The 21,374-nt window shown below is 45.4% G+C and overlaps 1 protein-coding gene across 1 annotated transcript; it reads left to right on the forward strand.

The window, feature by feature from the left end:
* Positions 1–10,633: 10,633 nt before the first annotated feature.
* Positions 10,634–19,417, forward strand: KMT5A (lysine methyltransferase 5A; the record flags this gene model as incomplete). The annotated part of the gene is made up of 7 exons (XM_082007891.1): positions 10,634–10,789; positions 12,944–13,100; positions 14,679–14,895; positions 15,669–15,753; positions 16,110–16,169; positions 17,318–17,508; positions 18,669–19,417. 7 exons carry the CDS (start codon positions 10,634–10,636, stop codon positions 18,877–18,879), a joined length of 1,077 nt encoding a protein of 358 aa, XP_081864017.1. The 3' UTR covers positions 18,880–19,417.
* Positions 19,418–21,374: the final 1,957 nt, after the last annotated feature.

Raw genomic sequence — 21,374 nt, forward strand, 5'->3', positions numbered from 1 at the left:
TTCTACACATTAAAGACTATGCTACCCAACAGAATACTAAAGCAACAAACAATAATTGGTGGGACTGCTACTGACCACATACAATGCTATTAAGCATCACTTGCTGTGTCAGAACTAGACTCTGTTTTTTTTTTTTAAAGGCATTTGAGGTGATCAGATAAATTGGCAGAATGGCCTGGTTTGTAGTTATCAGGTACAGAAGAGATTTAGAAATATTTAAGACATCTAGCAGATTTAATTAACATGGCAGCTCCTTCAAAGGACATCACCTCCCACTAGTCTGTCTCCTAGAATCCTGAATGGGTCGAGAAAAATGAGTAAGAACAGACTGTTAGCTTTACCTTTCAGAAGGATTAACCCTCCCGTCTCAAAAAAAAAAAAAAGAGGACCACACATATATATTAATTGAGTAGGAGAAATCCTTAATTTTCATCAGACTAAAATACTAACAATGATCATCATATCTAAGTTTAGAAGTTACAGCATTGTTTACTAATTAGAAACAGGTGAGAGGAGAAAGATTAAGTCTGCAGATGAAGTTTTAGCTTATCAGTACTTTTGCTGTTAGGAATCTCAGAGCAGCCATTGAAGGTGAATTCCTCCACAGAAGGGGAATTAACACAGGTTACCCCCTCAAGCCAGCAGCTCCGAAACTCTTTATAATTGTAACTTTACAGTATCAATTTGGGAAAGAGGCATGAGCATTCTTCCACATAGTGCAACACCTTTGCTCAATACAGTCAAATAAACACATCTACATGTACAAAGGAAAAAAGGTCTGTTAGGTCATTATTTAGTCTGCATGTAGTTTTGATCATGCCATCTCTAAAAGACACGACTAAAACTTGGTTGAGAGATAAGTGGCTATACTGAATACAGGCATGGAAAGTCAGAAGCTTGGGGCTGTTTGCTTAGAAGAGAACTGGGACAAAAAAAATTACTCAAGATAACTTCTAGTCTACTCTTGCAATATAGGAATAAGGAAAGGCCTTTCTATGAAGTTGAGACTCAAAGCAAAACCAAGGCTAGAAAAAAACCCCATGCCAACACCACACAAACACACATCTTCTTCCTCAGCCACTCTAAGACAGTGCCACAACCTATCAAGTCTGTTTCAAGTCAAGTGTAAGATACCCACAATGACACTGAACTCTACATTTTTAACCTTTAAAAACATGATGGCTTGAATTTCTTAAGGCAATCTCACCAAGTTCAGGAAAAAAACATTCATAGCAGTAATATTATGAATTCATAGAAGTAATTGCTTACTTCAAAGTTCTCACTAGATGACTAGTGATAGAAAACACTATAGCAAATTCCTACAATTCCAGAATAAGAAGCACCCCTTTCTGAGCAGGGCTGCTTTCACATAAGAAATCCCGCAGCTACAGCACTCTCATGCTAACCCCAATTTTAACGGTCTTAAAAATTAGTGGTTGCTAACAATCCAGCAAAAAGCTAAGTAAAACAACAGCAATTGTTTAGTTGTCTGTCAGACAGTTTGGACAATGGAAGTTTGACTAGTTTCACTTAATTTGTTTCTATACACTAGGAACAAAGCTGCATTGTTTGAAAGTGGAACAAAAGGAATTCTGAACTTCTAGAATTTTTACATTAAAAAAAAAAAAAATCACTGAATACTTAGCACCAATTTTGGGCTTTGTAAAACTTCCAAGCACCACTGCTGCCCTTTCCCCACCCATATAGTTTTACTTTAGTAAGGAAATTAAATGAGAAAATTAAAAACAGGAGAACCTGCATTGTGGTAGCTTAGTTTATTTTTTGTGACATACGCTAGTCAAGCCTAAAACATTATCAAGCTGAAGCAGCTCCATAATCTTACAAGGTAGGAGGCTCCTTAGTTAACATAAGTGAAAGTGACTTTATCAAGCTCTGCAGCTCAGCTTTGGCAATACTATATAAGGACCTGTTTGCCACATCTTAAAAATCTCCAAAAGAAAATACTTATAAAAAAGTTGCAAATATTACAAGCTGTTCCCTGAGCATTTCCCCAGTCGAAGAACTGTCCTGAGCATGCAGAATCTTGCAGATAACGTTGTCTATGTTTAGTCAGGCTGTCCAATGTCACTGAGCAAGAATCAACCTGTGAGATAAAACTAAAAGAATTATTTATAAAATTTCAACAGTAGTAGTATCTCAATTATTTTCTTTGTATTAAGAAAAAATATAAACTGCTGCCATTTCAAGACGGGCTATCAAAACAGACCATGTATTTTTGTAAGGTGCTCTTCTGCAGAAGAATATAGCCTGAAACTTTGATAAAAAGACACTTTTGCTACCACGGCACATTATGTAAATAACTTCCGATTTAAAGATAAAAAACCTGAATGCCATGTTTAATATTATGTCATGTATCCATGCCAACCTGGCTCTCTCCCTCCATTTTAGCTTTGGTACAAAGAAGCAAAACAAAACAAAGATTCTAAAACACATGTCAAGCAACCTGTTCTCCATTTCTCCTAAGAAAGATGATAGAATCCTAAACAATGAAAAGGCTTTTGATTTTTAAGTCTGAGAGTTACATGTTGTAACACTGTATACCTAAAGAACTTACTTAAAAATCATAATGAACTACAGTATCAGAACTTAGCCCAAATCAAACATCACAATCAGCTAGGCACAGCTATTTCCAAACCCCTCAGACATCTGGCCTCTGTGGCGTACCTAACCTGCAAACTTAGGTTTTAATGCTTGGTCTGGGACACTAACATAGTTAAGCAACTCTTGTTCTCCTTTTATTGGAAGTTTTTTCCCCACTGGCTTTCTGAGGAATACATGTCACTTGAACTATACTGGAAGCCATTAAATATCACACAAATTCTGAAGTTGTAGAAAAAAAAAAACCAGATACATCCCCCCAGATTCTCTGGATGTCTAAACTGTGCGCTATTAACAACCTAAAAATTTCACATCTCCATTTGCAGCCTCTCACAACAGAGGTGTAAGGGCTGCTAACCCCCAATCCCACACAACAAGATTCTCTGGATCTCCAGATGGGTTCTGCTCATCTTGCAGCTTTTGGCTCCAGAAGGCAACCTGGGCAACAACGAAAGAAAAAACCCAACCACCCAATACCTTCTGGTCCTTTCCAAGTTACCATCAAATCAAAGAGTAAAACGCTAATTACTGAACTCGCCCATCCTTACATGCTTCAACCTCAAGACTAGTAGTTAACATTGCATTTAGATGTACAGAGTTAACTTTGGATTTTTGTGAAAACTATTCCAATTCTGTAAAAAACATACTGATTTTTCAAATGCTGTTTAGCTCTCTAAAGTCAAAACTTGCAAGGACATGAGGTACAGTTCAGGATACTGTGGGATTCAACTCTGCCCCAAAGTTCTCTTACAACTCTTATGAAATTTACAGCAGCCAGGATACATGGTCTGAAAATGTAAAATTCCGAAGTTTTTAAAGTGTTAAGAGACTAAACAATGCAACGATTTGGCACGAAATCAGCTTTCAGACTAAATGATTGGGGGTGGTAATTTAGCCAGTAGTGAAAGTTTTTAAGAAGTAAAAACTCAGAAGAGATAAGAGCAGTATCTGAGCACTAGAGTCTTTCCTTAGTTCTGGCCTGAGAGTCAGTTCTACTTGTATCTCAAGCCAGAAGAAATGCATTAACCATATCTGCTACCTACTTCAATAGCTTTCAAAGTAGCTATCAGCCAGTTTTGACAGCAAAGACCTTGCCTGGACAAGACAAACTGCCAGTATTTTATTTTTAAAGACTAAGATTGCGTTCAAATATAACATATCTTGCCAGTAAGGAAGATACAGAAACACAATCCAAATGTCATGCTGCTACACAATTTCTGCCATACTAAATTCTCTGCTTTGTACCATCAACTACGGTTTTTTTTGGGGGGGGGGGGAGCGGAGGGGGGGGGAGGGCGCTTGCAAAACAGTCATGTATGTATTTAAATAATTTTAATCTGGACACAACCTATGTACTCTAGTTAAGAATTAACTCTAGAACAAGTTAAAAAAAAAAGGAAATTATTAGCGTGAACAAACGACACAATCTAAAGTTAGAGTTATCTAATACATCAACTCAACCTTTTTTTTTCCTAAACTTTTAAACGACTGGCCTCATCTTTAAAAGGTACCAAACATCTAAAAACCAGCCTACGAATACCTGGAAGAAAGTACAAGAGCGCTAATTTACACCCTCAAACACAGCGTGGAACCTAGTCAGCTAAAACTAATAAAACAACAACAAAAAAAGAAGAAAAACCCGCAAGGCCTCTTCTCCTTCACACAGTAAGGGCATTTTTATGTTAAACAATTACTCACCCTAGCAACCTCTGTTTGAGGTGCGCTCGTTAAGTCACTGGACTTTGAGGCCGGGTCTGTCGCTGCGGCGTTCAGCCCCACCGCTGGCTCCCGGGGAGCTGCGGGGCCCCGGGAGGGCTCGGCGGGGCGGGAGGGTACCCGGCTCCCAGCCTCGCCACCTTCCCCACCAACACGTGTTCCCGACATAAACTTCCGGGTTGGGCCAGAATTGGCTGCGTAATTGTGTCCCATGCACGACTTTTTGTTTTCAGACCCGCATCTCTTTAAAGATCCCTTTAATAGCATTAGGAACTCGGAGAAGGGCGAAAGGGTTGCGTCTCACGGCAGCCTTTAGAGCCACTCAAGCACCATAAATCAACACTACCACCCCCCCGCCTCGTTTCACCACAGCGGCTCCATTTCAACCCCGAACAATTAACCCAGCCGCGGAAAGAGCGCACAAAGGCGAGCGGCGCGGACCCGGCGGGGAGACGCTGCGGTCCCGATGCCATTTTGCCCGAGCAGGGCGGAGGTGTGTGTGAGCAGAGGGGAGGCCAGCCCCACCGCCGCCCCCCACCCCCGCGTCGCCAGCTCCGCCAACCGCTACCGAAACGCTTCCCCAGAGCCAGGGGGTTTCGCCGCCCGTCCAGGCGGCCCCTCCGCCCCCACACGCCCTCGGGCACAAAGTTTGCCCGACTGCCAGGGAAGCGGCGGCTCCGCTGAGACAGCGGCGCCCTCCCCCGCACGCCGCGCCGCCCCGGGCCCACCGGGACCCCTGGCGGGGGCGGCCGCGCAACCCGCCCCAGGCTGAGAGGCCAAGGGAGAGGCGGAGCTCGTTGCCGGCAAGGCGGCCTCACTCCCGGACAACCCGCCCGCCGCCGCGGGCCCCGTGCGCGGCGGCGGGGGACCGAAGGGAGGGGACCCCCGAGGGCGCCGCGACGACCCCGCCGCGCAGGGAGCGCCCAGAGGCGGCCGAGCAGGCCCGCCGCCAGGCGAAAGGGCGGAGCGGGACTCACTCTCTCTCGCTCTCGGTCCTCCCGCGGCCGGTCCTGGAAGTCTCCGCCGCTGGCCCCGCCGCCCGCCGCTTTCTAACTCACCGCCGCCATCTTTGCCCTCCCTCCCCTCTCACAGGGGAGGGGGAGGGGAGGGGGGCTGGGGCCGCCCGCCGCGCCGCACCACGTGACCACAGCCGCACCTCCCCCGCGCCCGACGCGGCGCACCCTCCCCACGTGATACCAGCCACCGCCCGCCGCTGGCGCGCGCTCCACGCCACGTGACCCAGCCCGCTCCACCCTGGCCTCCAGTCACATGGCTGGCTGCCGCCGCTGTCTCGCGCCCATCCCCCCAACGCCGCTGCCGCCGCCGGGCTTTGGCGCGCGCTCCCCTGTCACGTGATATAGCGCGCTTCGTTTCTCCCTGCCCCAGCAACAGGGGAAACCAGCAAGCTCGCCCACAAAAAAAACCCTTGCGTCTCCAGCGTCCTCGAAAAGCGACATCCCCGCGGGCGAGCCCGGCCCTGGGGCGGCGGCCGGAGTCGAGACTGGCGGTCTGGGTCCGGTTCCCGGTGGTGGGGGAGGGGAAGGCGCAGGCGAACGGCTGCAAGCGATCACGTGATCCCGGCTTCTCTAAGATGGCGACTATCGCGCGGACGAGATAGGCAGCTCTCGCGAGATCGGCCTCTTCTCGAGGAATCATGGGAAAAAAGAGGGGGCCTGAGGCGGGGACGCCGCGGCGATGATGCGAAGCGCGAGCAGTGCGCAGGCGCGTCTTGGGTCTGCGCGGAGGACGACGACGACGACGACGACGACGACGACGACGACGACGACGACGACGTGCTCGCGTCCGTCTGAGGCGGCGCGCAGCGTTGGCGGCAGTTGGGCGCGGCTGATGCGGGCTGGGTGCGATGCTCGGCCTCCTGGGGCTGCCGGCCTGAGAAGAAATGATGTTACCTCAGCCTCCCCCCGCCCATGCTCCTGCTGGTGAACGCGTCTCCCATCAGGCGGCCCCTCGATTTCATCCCGCTGCGGTTGGCATTGGTGTTACTGTGGAGCTGGGTCTGGGCACCTCCCTGTGAAAGCACACTGAGGCGGCTTTGTAGGGCTTTGGTGGGGCTACCCTGTCTTGGGGATATTTACAGGGCCCCCCATCCATGCCCTCATAGTCCCATGACTCCAATGTTCCCTTCACAGGAGCTTCCTGGACTCTTAGGAGAATGATGGGTGACAGAGCAGTGCTGTGCAGAAGGCCTGCTGACCAGCTGACCAGCCTGGGAAGGCCACACCTGTGGGGACGTGCTGGCACGAGTTTTCCCTTGCGAGTGTTCTACAAGCTGCTAATGTGAAACTTTTGCTGCAAAGAGCTAGTTAGGCCTCTGATGACTACTTACACTAGTTTTACATTTGGAGAGGTCTTTTCAGCACTTAAGGCCCTCAGACTGAATTTTTTTTCAAAAAGAAACAGTCTTCCATTAGAACATTTTCCCAGTTGCATAAGAATAGGAAAATTTTTAAGAACTTTAACAGAAAATTGAAGCAGACATGAAGTGTGGGCAGTCATGAAATCTGCTTAAAATGTTCAGTACTGGTCATTCAATTTTATACAAGTTTGTTTACTTTATCATTAGGCAAACTCAACAAGGATTAAAATAACCAATGAAGGATTAGACAGATGTAGGCTAAGCTATGTAAAGACAAAGCAATGTTAATTAAACCGATTTAAGTAATTCAGATTAATCAGTGATGCTTCAGACAGTAAATGGAGAAAAAGCTGACAGAAGTCTGAATAGAGAAGAACAATTTAAACAGCATTTAATATATTGATTATTGCCCTCTATGCACTTCAAATAAAGGCCCAATGAAGTACAGCTCATGTTAAATGCATCTAAGCAGCTCCCTACGACTGTGACAAGAAAGTGATGTTTTTGACGCCTTGAGTTGAAAAGATAGTTCCTGTCAGGCCTGTGAGCAGAATTTATGATCATCCTCAACTGGGAGAGGTGAGTAATCCCACTGGTGGAAATGATGTTTCCTACTGGCGGCAGTTAGCACATGCAGAATTACCTGCAGGACACTGTTTCCCTAGGATGTTGCACGAAACTTAAGGATCTCACTGAATGCACGTTTTGGTCAGCGATGGCCTTTTTTATTATTGGTAGATACTACTCTGAATGTAAGTATATTTTATAATCTATGAAATGTAGTTAGCACCTCCTGGCATTTTGCTATATGACTTTATAAAATAATGTTGCCTAACGTAACGCTTAACGGTTACCCTTAGGGCATTGTTTTTACTTGCTTTGTAATGTGGTACTTGCTTTGCTTTACTTGCTTTGTAATGAGGTACAGTGGCTGAAATGCAGACTGTTGGGATTTCATCTTGTTTGTGTAAATGTTATGATATTTATTTCATTGCAAGTATGGCAGGCACTGTGTGAGAACTACAGCAAAAACTTGCTCCCAGGTGGAAATATTTAACAAGCATGTCTTGTTAGTGTATCTGAAAGATACTGAAATTTTGAATTCAAAGGTAACCAGTCATAAAAAATAAGATTTTTTTTTTTTTTTAACTGGGTGAATTTAGACGAGGTATTCCTCTGAAGATTTTCTTTTCTTTCTGAGCAAATCCAACGCCTTGCTCGTTAAGTTTTCTTCCCCCAAACACAATTCCCCATTACAGCAGCGCTCTCGGAGCTGCCCGTGCAGCACCACAGGAGATAATATATTTAGGTCACCGGGTTTTAAAGGCGGTGCTGCAGGAAGTCGCGGTGCTCGGCCGGCGCTTTCCCTTGCGCTGCCTGCCCCGAGTCTGGCGGCTGCAGACAGACGCCTCCTCGTTTGGGCTCTAGCCTTACGTGCGGTAGCATTCGGACCCCCCCTCAGTGCCGGCTTCTCGGCCATGACGCCCTGAGGAAAGTCGAGGAAAGCGAAGAAAACTCCCGTTTTTTTTAAGACGCGGTGTGATCCCGCCGTGCTGGTAGCAGCGGCCGGCTGGAGGTGACGTTGTTTTCTTTGTTGCCCTAGGGAAACGAATGATTTGGTTTGCTTTGCCCTCTAGTGGCGGCCCGCACAGCTTCAACGCCAACTCGGTTGCTTTGTTTAATATACATATATAAAATTAATAATAAAAAATCCAACCCCCAAAAGCTGAGCAAAACCACAGTTAAGGTGTTTCTAGAACCTTCCTAAGACATTAGGAACAGTGTTCCTCAATTATTGCAAGAAGGAAATCTTCATTAGTAATTTATGAAGAATTTTTTCCAGTCACATCCTAGCTGTATGAAGAGAACAGTGTGAATTGGGGTGGAAAAATCAGACCAGTGTCTGCCTTGAGAGAGGAGTTCATCGACATGATGCCCAGCTGATGACAGCTGGCTGCAGCCTTGTGTCTGCTGGGGTTTACAGGAAAACACTTGAGGGCATTGTGGCCACCTTTCTGTGAGACACATTGGGTATGCCTTGTCAGTGAAGACGCAGACATGAGAAACGATGGTGACGAAGCAGAGCTGTGTTTTCTTTTGCCTTTTCTCAAAGTGCTGCTTTATGCAGGGAGTTGTCACAAAATGAGGAGACGGTAGACCGAAACACCGAGCTGCCTTCTGGTATCTCCGCTGTAGTCACACCGTGTTCGCCTCTTGTCTGCTCCCCAGCTGCCGAGGGACAGCCCAGGAAGGATGAGGCCATCCCTTCTGGGCATTTCTTGCTGAAGTTGACAGTGGTTTGTGGGTTTTTTTTCCCTTGTTGTTCTTAAGGAAAGGCATCATTTTCAGTTGTATCGCCATCCTGAGCTGGCTGATTGTGGCACTGTTGGAATGGCCAGGGGACAAGCAGTGGCCTGTGGCTGCAGATAAGCCTTCAGTGGGAAGCCAGCCCCAGTGACGAGAGTGCTTTGGGTCAGCTCATGTGCTGGAGACCCATATCCTGAGCACACACAGGTAGCTGTTGTTAGGTCTTGAAAGGGCTAGCACAGATAAGAAGAAAGACTAGTCATATGTTGTTGCTCAATGTAATTGTTCTACTTAATGCGGAGCACCAAAGAGGTCCTGTGTGGTTATTTCCTAACTTCCATGATGACATGCACTGGCAAAGAAGAAACACGCAGTATCCCCCAGATCTGCGTGCCCTCCCGCCTTGTTGCTGCTTTCACCTTTGCAGTCGTACTTTCCTGATTTTGAAATACATGTATGAGACCTGTTGTGAGCTTCTGGGCAGGGCATCGATGCTGAAGGCTGCGCAAGCTTTTCTGCTGACAGCTCTGTGGTTTGGCTGCCCTTGTTAGGGAGCAGGGGATCACACAAGAAGCCTGATGCACTTTGACGATCAAGTGCAAGACTTGAGCGTTATCTGTTCCCCAGGGAAGCTTTGAGGATGGAATTAAGAGACTCTTACATTTCAGCCAGGGAGATTTAAGGCAGACGTTGCATAAGACAGTCGGACGGTTTCGCAGAGCGGAGCTTCACAGTCCCGCTAGAATGAGGGGAGGGGGCGGGGGCTGCGCGCGGCGGCGGCGGCGGCGGCAGAACCGGAGAGCCACGTGCTCCGCGAAGAGGTGCGGGGGGAGGAGGGATTGACGGGGCCGCACTGGGCGATGCCGCTGCACCGCTAGACCAGACGGGACGGGGGTACGTCTCACCGCCCCCCCCCCAGCGCCTGCCGCCGCTGCGCGGGGCATGGAGGGGACAGCGAGGGCCCGCTCGCCGCGGGGCGTCCTACCCACGTGGCGGGGGCCTGCCGCGGAAGGGCGTTCCCTCGCAGGCCACCAATCAGAGCGCCGGTTGCCCTTCGCGCGGGCCAATCAGCGCCCAAGGGACTCACATTTAAACCCTGTTCCCGGGAGCTGCGACCATCTCCGTGTGACAGGGAGAGGGCCGGGTGCGGCTCTGCGCGCCAATCAGGGGCGCGGAAACAGTTATCGGCACGCGGTTAAACCAATGGGGTTGCGGAGGGGAGCGCGGCGTCTCCCTGCGGAGCGGTTGGTTTCGGCGGGGGAGCTCCTCGGGGACTGTCGGGGCAGCCCGGCCGCGGGGGGCTGCTGGGCGCCGGCCCGCGCCGCTGCCGTCATGGCTAAAGGTGCGCGGGCGCGGTGGCGGGGAGGAGCGGAGCCGGGGGCGCGGCGGGGTCGGGGGCGCGACGGGCCGTCGCTCCGGGCGTAGGGCGGGGGCCGGGCGGCGCGGAGCTTCCCCGCGGCGCGGACGCTCCTCCCGGGAGGCGCGGGGCGCCGGGGCCGGCGGGACTCCTCCCCCGCGCGGTGTGCGCAGCTCGCCGGGAAGGGGCTGGGCCGCCGCAGCTCGCCCTGCTGCATCCAGCCCTTTAAACATGGCGCAGGCCGCGGCGGCCGGGCGATGACCGCGGGCGGCCGCGCCGGACATGGCTCAGGCGCCGATCTTCCCCCCTTGCTCCTAGGGAAGAATATGCCCAAGGCCAGGGCGGGCGGCGCGGAGGAGGCCAGCCCCGAGAGCGCCGAGAGGAAGGGCCCCGGCCGCCCCCGGGCCGGCGGGGTAAGCACTGCCCGGGCCTGGGCGGGCGGAGAGGGGCCGAGCGGGGCGGACGGCTCCCTGGGGTCTGCTGCGCCCTCCGCTTCCCCCGCGGTGCGAGCGAGCCGGCCTGTGGGCCGCCCCGGGGCGCCGGGCCCCGGGAGCCTGGCTGCTGGGGCTCCTCGAATCATTCCGAAATCGATTAACTTTAAGTGGAATGGGACACTTTCCGTCTTTCCCCGTGCCCTGCCGCAGCTGCCCTGCAAGCGCGGGGCGCTGCCGGGGCTGTCAGTCAGCAGCCAGGCCCCAGGCTTGGCAATCCCTCCGTGCCATCTTCCCCGTCCTGCAGTTCTGTAGCTCTGCAGGCAGCTGGCCGGAGGTTGATCGTCACTTTGCCTTTAACCCCCCCGTGGAAATAATTGTGGCTATTGCATCAAATCCCAGAGCTCCTCAGCAGCCCTTCATGTGCTCTGCTGTGCTGAGAAAATCTCTGCTCTCGAGGGTCTCAAGCCTGGCACAGACAAAGACGTGGCAGCCGCATCTCGGTAGCGCCAAGAGACAGCAGACAGGGAGCTGGGAGGGAGGGGAGGAAACTGTACTGGAAAAATACTCGTTCGTTTCCTGCTAATGGTGTTCTGAAAGCCAGAAGGCTCTGCTGGCAGGTGGACTGCTGCAGTTTGCTGCTGGCTTTCTCTGGAAATGCCCGTATTTAAACTCTTCCCTAAATTTTGAGAACTTGGCAGCGCAGTATTTGCTGCTTGCAATTGTTAAAATGGAGTGCTTTCATAGTATTTCATCCTTAAAAGCCCCATTTTTTTAAATAAGCAAGTCTTGTCTTTCACAGGCCTTGCAGAAATATTTGGGCTCTAACTGGCTTGCTTTTTTTCCAGGCTGTTCTACTATAGTCTTAATCTTTAGTAAAGTTTATTTGTGGACTGAGATTTGAGCCTTTAACTGGTCTTATTTTGTGTGTGAATTATGTACACATTAAGTTTGTTACTCATGATTATGCTAATTATTAAAATTATCCTATGTATTCTATTGTGTGCTTTGTTTACTTTTTTTTTTACTGTTTGTGTGACTACATATACTGGAGTATTTGTTCAGTCAGCTCTATTTGAGCTATTTTTTTAACTAATGGGAACCTTTGTGTGCTTTTCTAAAAAAATGGATACATGTTTTTGTCGTTTTAACTGGCTTGCAGTGCCTGAAAATTGCTTTTATTTGAGCAAAATATAGCCAAGACAAACTTACTCTGGCCAAATTGCATCTGCTTGTCCAGACACTGGCATTTCGCAGTTGAAATCTGTGCCCTACATGCACTGCATAGTCAAACTTGGCGAGGTGGCAGGAGACGATGAAAGCAAACGTTCTGCGATTCCACTGAAGTTTGCTAAATTTCATCCTGCTTACCGCTGGTTTTCTTGGAGCCCGAGCCAGTGTGCAGACTCTGGTCTCTGTGGTGTTTCACCTTGCCCTGAGGGTTTTAGCATTTTCCTTGTTGGGCGTAAGTGCTTTGTGTAGACTCTTTAATGTTTCTCTTGCCGTGAACAACTTTACACTTTATTTTGTGAAATATAATGGATAAAAAGATAGTATTGTTTATCTCAGACTTCGCTGAGAGGTGTCAGTCAAGGTGGACTCTGCAAAACTGATTCCTGTCTTCTGTATTGCTCAGTAGAGCATGTAATTAACTGCAGTAACATTTGATACCTCATGAGAGTGTTTGGGTAAGCTCATACCTCTGTGGCTATGAGAGGTGTGTTTTAGGCTTCGGCAATTTTTGTTTTGTTTTTTTTGGCTTGCACTCTTTGAGGCTGCCTTCCTTCTGAGGAGCTCAGGAGGGTAGTTTTTTGTTTGGTTTTTTTTTAGTGCCAGAGTTCATACTGTGAAGCACAGGGTGGAAGATGGAGTTACTTATGACTACCCCATCCTGCCACATTTCGTATGGAAGTCCACTTGGACTGAGAGTTTGCATTAGTAAAGCTCTCTGAGTGCTTACCACTGTTATGTTTTCACTTAGAAATAGCAACAGCAGCAAGGATGATGCATTAAAGCAGTGTAATTTGCATTAGCACAGTCAGCTGTCAGTCCTGGTCTTTGCAGCGTGTTGTGGACACCAACTTGATGCACCTGGCATCTCTGTGATGTACTGATTTTTGTTTGGGTCTGTTTTAGGAGAATGTGTTTATTGGTCAATCCAAAATCTACAGCTACCTGAATCCTAACAAAACTCCTGGTGCTCGCCCCCCTCTTCAAGAAGAAAACTCTGTCATGTATCACGAGGTGAAATGTCAGGGCAAAACACTAAATGAAACCTACAGGAAAGCAGATGGTAAGAGTGATAAGATTGATCTTTGCCTTGCTTGTCTCATTAAATGTGCTCCCCCACCCCCAATTTGAAAACTTTAATAACAATCAAGAAGGCTAAGCAGCTCTCCTGGCCCAGTTGCTTTCCCAGTGCTACAACTCTGTCGGCTAACTGGGACTCTACAAAGATGAGGGTGTCCTTATCCTTTTCAAAACCTAGGTCACAGGTTTACTGGGCAATTTTTCCTCTGTTTTTTTGTCTGGCTATGTTTGTGCTATCTCTCTGGATATAAAAAGCTAATGCTTGCTTTGTCAATATGCCTTAGTCTCCCTACAATTCTATTACAACTCTGCTGCTTCAGGTCAGTGTTTGGCAGTTTATGTAATTTGGGGGGGTGTCTGTTTTATTACCTAAACTGTTTTAATTTTATTTGACTACTTCATACTAATTATATAAAGGCAATTCAAAGTCAAATCAGGTATGAGGTAGAGGTACTGGTAGAAGAAGAAACAATTCTTAAATTTTTGGGATGAAATGAAGGCAGGGAGAAGGAGGAGGATAGATAGTGGATGCTGAGTGCCAAGCTTCATAGATGCTTCGCTGTAGTGACTAGGAGTGGGAATGTTCCATAAGTTTATGGAGGGGGAAAAAAAAGCTGGCTTGTGTTTAAAGGTGCATTTAATAACCTTGGTAATTTGTCAGAACATTTTGATGCAAACACTTTTAGCAAGCAGGTATGTTAAGTCCCGCTCAACACAGGGAGTGTCAGCTTATCTGGAAACTTGGGGCCTTTAACTCCTAATTTAGCTCTCCAATTTTGACAAGAAAGTGAAGATTGACTTTATCTTGGCCCAGTGCTGTGGCCTTGCAGCTGTGCTTCATTGCTCCAGTGAGGTTGAAGCATCTGTCTCAGCAGATGGGACTGTTTAAACCTGGTGATTTGCTTTAAATAAAAACTTTATTTAGCTTTAAGCTGTGCGCACTTACCTCTAAATCATTTGCCTGCGAAGGAGGATGTGGTCGTATCAAGGTAGGATGCATGCAACCAAGAAAGTGTTGGTTATGTGTGGGGTAGACTTCTTGTAAGTGCCAGCCCTTTAGCTCCTGTGGGTTTTGTCTGAGTGGTGTTGGTCACTTAGTACCAGCATCTGCAGCTACTGATTGCAGCAGTGTGGGATCCAGAGAGGCTTCCTCTCCCTCGTCAGTACAGGATGTTGATTAGTTTATAGCAACTTGGTAATTTAGTATGCCAGATGCAAACCGTGCAGTTGTTTCAAACACTGCACTGAAGGTGCTGCATCTTCAGGTTTGGAAAACTCTTGAGTCGCAAACCTAACGTGACAAAGTACTTGGGCTCTGGTTTACCCTTTCCGTTTCTCTGCTCACCCCTCCCTCTGTACTATGTGTACTGTAGCAATGCCTAGTCAAAAGTTGAGTAACAGCCTATGTGAGTTCTAGCAGAAAGAGATTGTATCATTCCCTTCCTCTTTCTCCTGTTTGACAGAACTAGAAACTTGGACTAGAAACCCTTGGAATTCATTTAAAGCACTCTGGTATAGATGATCCTAAGTTCAGAGCCTTACTTTATTTTCCTGTCACCAGAAAAAAAGAATGGTGGCAATATAATCGAAGGTGCTATGAAACCAGAAGACCAGAAAGATAAAGAAGGTGGGTGCAATACTTTGGTGCCCTCCTCTGATCAAAACCAAGAAACTGTAGAAACTCAAAAGACGCCCTTGCCTTCAGACTGTGCTGAAGAGGCCAATGCAAAGCCAGCTCAGAAAAAGATGGTTAAAGCAAAACGTGGACCAAGGAGAAAGTAAGTGACTTCTGGAATTGTAAAAGCTTTTTCTTCTGTGTGTCCTTTTGTACCAGGAGGTTTTGAGCTGCATTTTTCCTTCAGGAACTACAGTCAGACCTGTAATTAATGTTATTCCTGTTTTGTTGCCTTTTTTAAGCAGATGGTTATGTAGGGGGGAACAAATCTTAAAGGAGACTTCCGTGTTTTCTCAAAAATAATATGTTTGAAAATACAAAATAACACACAAAGTATATACCTACCTTGCAGAGGACACTGTTTTTCTAGAAAGCAATGCTAGTTTATTTTATCTCAAGTGGAATACTTGCTGATCACCTATAGAAAAAGAAATTAATGAGCCATTAAGACCTACATTTCTGTGAACAAATGGAATGTATCTTGTCAGAAACAGAATATTAGATTAATTACAGTTGGAGGCTTTTTGGCTGAGCTGGTACTCTTTCTCATGATATTGCAGTAATGTGACCTAACATTAATGAATCGCTTGCCAAGCAGTTTTCATGACCTAAATTTTAGAGTGCCTTCTGGCAAGGCACACAGGGGGCTTCAGGCTTGTAATGTGACCTTCAGTTGGTTTCCAATGGCATCTCATTCTTGTTGTTAAAGAATTAGTACTACACTAATGGAAATAGCGTGGGGAAGAATGATTTCTATTGATCACCTTTCAACATACCAAGCTGAAAATAAGAATTTCTTAGATACCTCTGTCCTAGAGGTCTAAGTTCAGAAATAGCCTGAAATACACATGTTCTCTATTTTTTCCTATCCCTTAGAACCCAAGGAAGAACACCAAATCGAAAAGTGACAGATTATTATCCAGTTAGAAGAAGTTCCAGGAAGAGCAAATCTGAATTGGAGGTAGTGCTTCTTGTTAAAATAACATTACTTATAATGTTAATTGAACGTTTGAGGAAGTGTGTAACTATCTGTAAATTATTTCCATTGGCCAATACGAAGAGCATTGTATGCTGGAAGTATTGTTAAGAACATTCTTAAAATTTGGAAGTGCTGATCAAGTTCTTCTAGGATAGGATCTGTCTGCTTATATGTTTTGAGGGGCAGAAATCTGTTGCCTTACCATTCAGTTTTGCTAGAAATATGGGATGGTTTGGAAAAATGAGTGTCACTGGTTAATAGTTTCCTTTTAGCTGTAGAATAAGCGACAAAAACTATCAATAATACTGTGGTTTTATTTGTTCTTGTTTCTTCTGCAGACTGAGGAGAGGAGGAAAATAGATCAGCTAATTACAAGTGGGAAAGAAGAAGGAATGAAGGTAATTGCAGTGCCAACCTGCGTAGCTATGTGCTGTTTATACAGGATCTTGCTGTTAATCTCTTTAAGCAGAATGTAGTAGAACTCAGTCTTGGAATGCTGCAGTTCCTCCATGGTAAGATGAAAGTGCAGCAAAAACTGGAGCACACAGTCTTTCCTTTTGGATGGGCAGTATTTGTCTCTGAAGAATATGTATGTGCAGCCTTAGTCATAAATATTGAAGGGCTTTATAGTCTTTACTGAGAATGCACTTGCTTCCGTTAGTATCTCATTCCTTGGGTTAGCTTCCAGAAATGGGGTTTTAGATATAGGTATAGTGTAACATCTAGCATCATCATAGCATTTAGATATATCTATAGCATCTTAATTGTCATATGTTTTAAAGGTGACACCCAGATATACTGTCTCTATGGTAACAAATTCTCTTAGCTTGTTTACACCCAGTCACTGTGAGTCTTCAGTATGGCACTTGTGATAATGGATTGTACTGGTTTTCTTCCCACAGCTAGCATGTACTAGTTATTGAGATGAAGTGCTTACTATTTGGGTTACTCAGATCACCCTTCTTAGAATTTAAAGCAGCAGTGGTTCCTGGAAGTGCAGAAGAGCTGCGATTCTTGAAAAGCAGCAGCCTGCAGTTAACACTGTCACATCTATGACAGTGATAGGAGAACTTCCTTGGAGTTATCCGATTTATGGGAGGGGGCAGGAATAATAAAGTATACTGGTTGGTGATAAATATAATTTCTGCAATTGATCTTTCTGTTACTCTAACTTTTTAACCTGTGCATGCTAATGGTGATGGTGCACCTGAAATGGAAAAGCTTACTGTCTCAGCTAATAGGTAGCTTAAAAGAAAAAATAGATAACTCTTCTCTGTGTATGGTTTATTCAAAGAAATTCTTAGTTCTTTGATTAGAAGACTCTGTATCAAAATATCTGGTAACTCTGGGTGTGTTCCAAACTCATTCTATATTTCTTCTACAGTTCTGTGCATTATGCTTCCACAGCTTTGTCTGCAATACACACAAATGCCCCGCTGTAGCATTTTTTTTAATGACAAATCACTCATTCCCTGTTAAGCAGCATATTTGCAAGTCATGTAAATACTTTCTAATTTCCCAGCTGATTTTCTTTTCAACTCAACAGATTGATTACATCGATGGCAAAGGGAGAGGAGTAATTGCTACTAAACATTTTAATCGAGGAGAATTTGTAGTTGAATATCATGGGGATCTCATAGAGATCACTGATGCTAAAAAGCGAGAAGCTGTGTATGCTCAAGATCCATCCACAGGCTGCTATATGTACTATTTTCAGTACCTCAGCAAAACGTACTGGTAAGCTTCTCTTCCCTTAAGGATGATAGTTGAGTGGTAGAGGCTTTGAATGCTGCTAAGTCTTTTCTCGTTTTCATGCCAAAAAAAAAGAATTAATGGTAACCATGAATTAGGAAATATTTTTGGAACACTCTTTCATGGTCCAAGAGCCTTGTGTACCTCTGGGCTAAACGAAAAGGTAAGCAACTCAAAGCCCTGTTCTCTGAAGTACAGCACAAGCTATATGGAGACTTGTATCTGCTTAGATGAGACTTCTAGCTCTGCCATGGACTTCTGCCTAAATTTATTCTCTTGTAAAATTAACTGCTTTTCCTGAGTTGCAAGGATTTTCTTTGAAAAGCAGTATGGACAAACTCTGTGGAAGAGAAACGTTTCCTTCAACTGTCTTTGACTGGATCTCCTTTCTCTAGGACCTGACACCCACCCCGTGTGCATGCTTTATCACTCTATCTGCTGTTACATTTGCCCCAAACTCCAGTTCTCTCAAAGCAGCTACTCAGGCTATGTTCTTTCCGCCTTGGCTAATATTACTGGATACTAAAGTGTGGGTCACTTAACCTGTATATTAATTACCTTGAAGTGCCCTATATTTTAAGTGTCTGTCTTACAGTCTAGATGCCATAATGATAGCTGCCATAACAATTCTTTGTGCAAATTTGTGCAATGAGGGGCACCAGAGCTTTAGTGTCCAGGTTTCTGGAAGCTGGCCATGTAGTGTTTAGGCATTCTCAGCCTTCTGTGTGAGTAGAGACTCTTGCTGGCTTACTCAGTGGATACTGCTTAGCTTGGACACAGCTTTCCTGAGAGAAGGGTATTTAAGGTATCAAGCCTTTTTGGTTGCATTCTACAGCTGGATTCTGCTATTCGTCATGAACAGTTGAGAGCTGCTTGGAAACAGGCAGGTCAAAAACATAGTCCAAAGTTTTCTGTTTTCTGGGTTTTGTGCTAACTTAATCTCCCAGAATTTCTTTAGTTTACCTACATCACCATATTACATGCTCTCTGTTTAACTGGATGAATATTCTGTAATGTTCTTTTTCCTTCATTTTTCACGTCTTGTGTGGATTCCTCATCCTTTATCTGATTTGCACCTTGGTTTTTGTCCACAAACCTGCTTGTGTGATATGCAGCCATCCTGCATTCTGTTCTTGTTCTTTCAGTGTTGATGCTACAAAAGAAACTAATCGTCTGGGAAGACTGATTAATCACAGCAAATGTGGCAATTGTCAAACAAAGCTTCATGACATTGATGGTGTGCCTCATCTCATACTGATCGCTTCCAGAGACATTAAAGCAGGTGAAGAACTGTTGTACGACTATGGAGACAGAAGCAAAGCTTCCATTGAAGCTCATCCATGGCTGAAACACTAATTAATCTTCTTTGTTTGGGTTTTGTTGGGTTTTTTTTTTTTTGGACTGAGTGGTCTACAAGGAGTCAGTGGATTTTTATTTTTTTTTTTTCCCCTGTCCTCACTTCCCTCGGCTTTTAGTGGACTGCTTATGGTGTTCTGAGCTCCTTAAACTACCTTTTTCCTTTGCAGTATTTAAATACCTATTACAGTTTTCCAGGCAGGCTTGAATAATTGATCTTAGATTGCCAAAACTTTCATATCATATAAGGAAACCCTCCCTAAAATTTGAACATTTCTACATAGTGACCAGTGCCACTTGAGCATGCAAAGACTTGCACAGAAACTTAATCACTTGGGTTGTGCGCCTGCTTTTGCAATGAAATCTCATGCTCCACTTTGTGGGGTGATGAACTTTGGCATTAGCTTTATGACAGCAGATGTGCTTCTGTGCTCAGAGTCATACATCCAATGGCTTGACTGCTTGTCAGACTACTTTTTACAACACAGTGCTGACAGGCTTCTCCGAGAAGGATGCTACTATCATTCTCAAATAATTTGTGGTAGGGATTCAGTTTTTCCAGTGTTGTATCTCATGTTGAAAATCACCTTTAAATGCACTGGTGCTGAGCAAATTGGATGGTCAAATTGGCTGGTTTCTTCAGAGAAATGACTCCAAGCCAAATGAGGATGGATTTTGATAGACTGGGTTAATACTGATTAGAAATGTGAAGATAAAACTTCAGTGAGAATCAGTGTTTGACATTACTTATTTCCTAAAATTTAAGATGGTACCTTTTTATAGCTGATGGCTGATTCTTGGAGGTGTCTCCCAGAGGATTTTAAAGAAGTAAAAGAAAAAGCGCTTTCCAAAAAAATTTATTATCTTCCTATGCTAATTAGCCACATCAGAAGCTATTTATTTACTGTGAATGCTTGAAGTAGAGCATAGCGGTTCCAAAAATAGGAGTCATCTTCATATGCAGCTTCAAACTGTAATGATGGAGTTCATGCAATGAAGAAAGTAGATTCCTTATTGCCTGGTCCTGTAGGTCTGTCCAGCGTGGTCTGGTCCCACTGTCTTAAATGGGAGTTGAGTGCTTAGCATCTTGCGGATGTTTGTAACGTTACTGTTGGAGAACCAAATGTGCGATATAGGCGGGCAATAAATGCAGGTCCTTTATGTTAAAGATGAATTCTTACCAGTTGGAATTTTTGCCAAGGCAGGCTTGGCATGTGTGTAGATGAAAATGGCTGTGAGCCATCAGCCACGCTTGCTGCTGGAAGATGTCAGCAAGGGGTCTGTGGGTCAGTTAATGTCTTCTGTTCCTCATGTCTTGAAGGCTGCTGCTGTTCCAGCTAATGCCCTCTAGGACAATCTTATATGCTTGCCTATGTGATAGGTCAAATAGCAACAACATCCTGGTTTTATGCTCCAGCAGCAAGAGAGGTGGCTTAGTGATGTATTTTTTAAATTAAAAACTTGAAGACAATGTCTCTGTAAAATAAAGAATATATTTATTATTGATGAAGTGGCTGCTATAGTACCTGTCTCCATTGCAGATCGTTAGCATTTTGAAAGAAAGCTGTGAAAATCATTAGCCATTAAATGCTTTATATTATTTACCACTTAACACAAGGCAAGCTCACCAGAGACAGCCTGTGTATTTTCACCATTTCTGAAGAATTAACTGGAGACCTGTTACCTTGCATGCACTGAGTTACAGGTAAGCTTCGTTGACTGACTTATTTGAGTTGGCACTGATTTTTCTCTGGTCTCAGTAGCAGAGACTACAGCAGTGTACAGTTTCCTGTTTTACTAGAGCACTTCCCTTAAGTCAAAATTGGAATAAAATGCTTCTTTTTTTAATTTAAACATTTGCTTGCTCTCTATCAGGTCAGATTAAAACCTGTTCTTCAGCATCACTTTTGTAAACCAGAAAGGGGGAAGATCTCTCCCTGTTTTACATTAGAAAAAATAATTGTCTTCTCTGAAACACGTAACTGGTAATCAAGTAGCACTGCATGGGAAGATGGTAATAAAGCTGATGTTGCACTGAGTATGTATCCTTTACTTTTCTAGGAACTGACATATATATATCTCAAAATGCTTTTCACAGAAACATGCCATTTGTATTTTTATCCCTGTGCCTTATAGGAAGGCTTAATCTTCTAACAAGGTGTAAAGCACTTAGCAGGGAAAGATGCCCTTGGGTTGGGAGCTAAACTGCTTTTGTCAGGCTTGTGTGGCTTGGCCACAGGCAGCAGGATTACTCTGACAGGACTGTAGCCTCTTCTGTTGTAGCCATAGCCAAGGAATTTGTTCCCTTCTTGAGAGAGCAGCTGTGCAGCTCACTTGGCACCAGAGTGGATGCAACTGTGATGGTGCCAGAAAAAGGCTAGTCCAAGATGTTGAGGTGCTCTTCTGTCTGCTCTAACTGGTGAACTCCCACTTTATTAAAAAAGAACCTCTTAAATGTAAACTGAAAAGAATAATTGCAGCTTTCATTATGTCTC

The sequence above is a fragment of the Phaethon aethereus genome (assembly GCF_964289735.1).
Source record: "Phaethon aethereus genome assembly, chromosome: 17".
Taxonomy (NCBI): Eukaryota; Metazoa; Chordata; class Aves; order Phaethontiformes; family Phaethontidae; genus Phaethon; species Phaethon aethereus.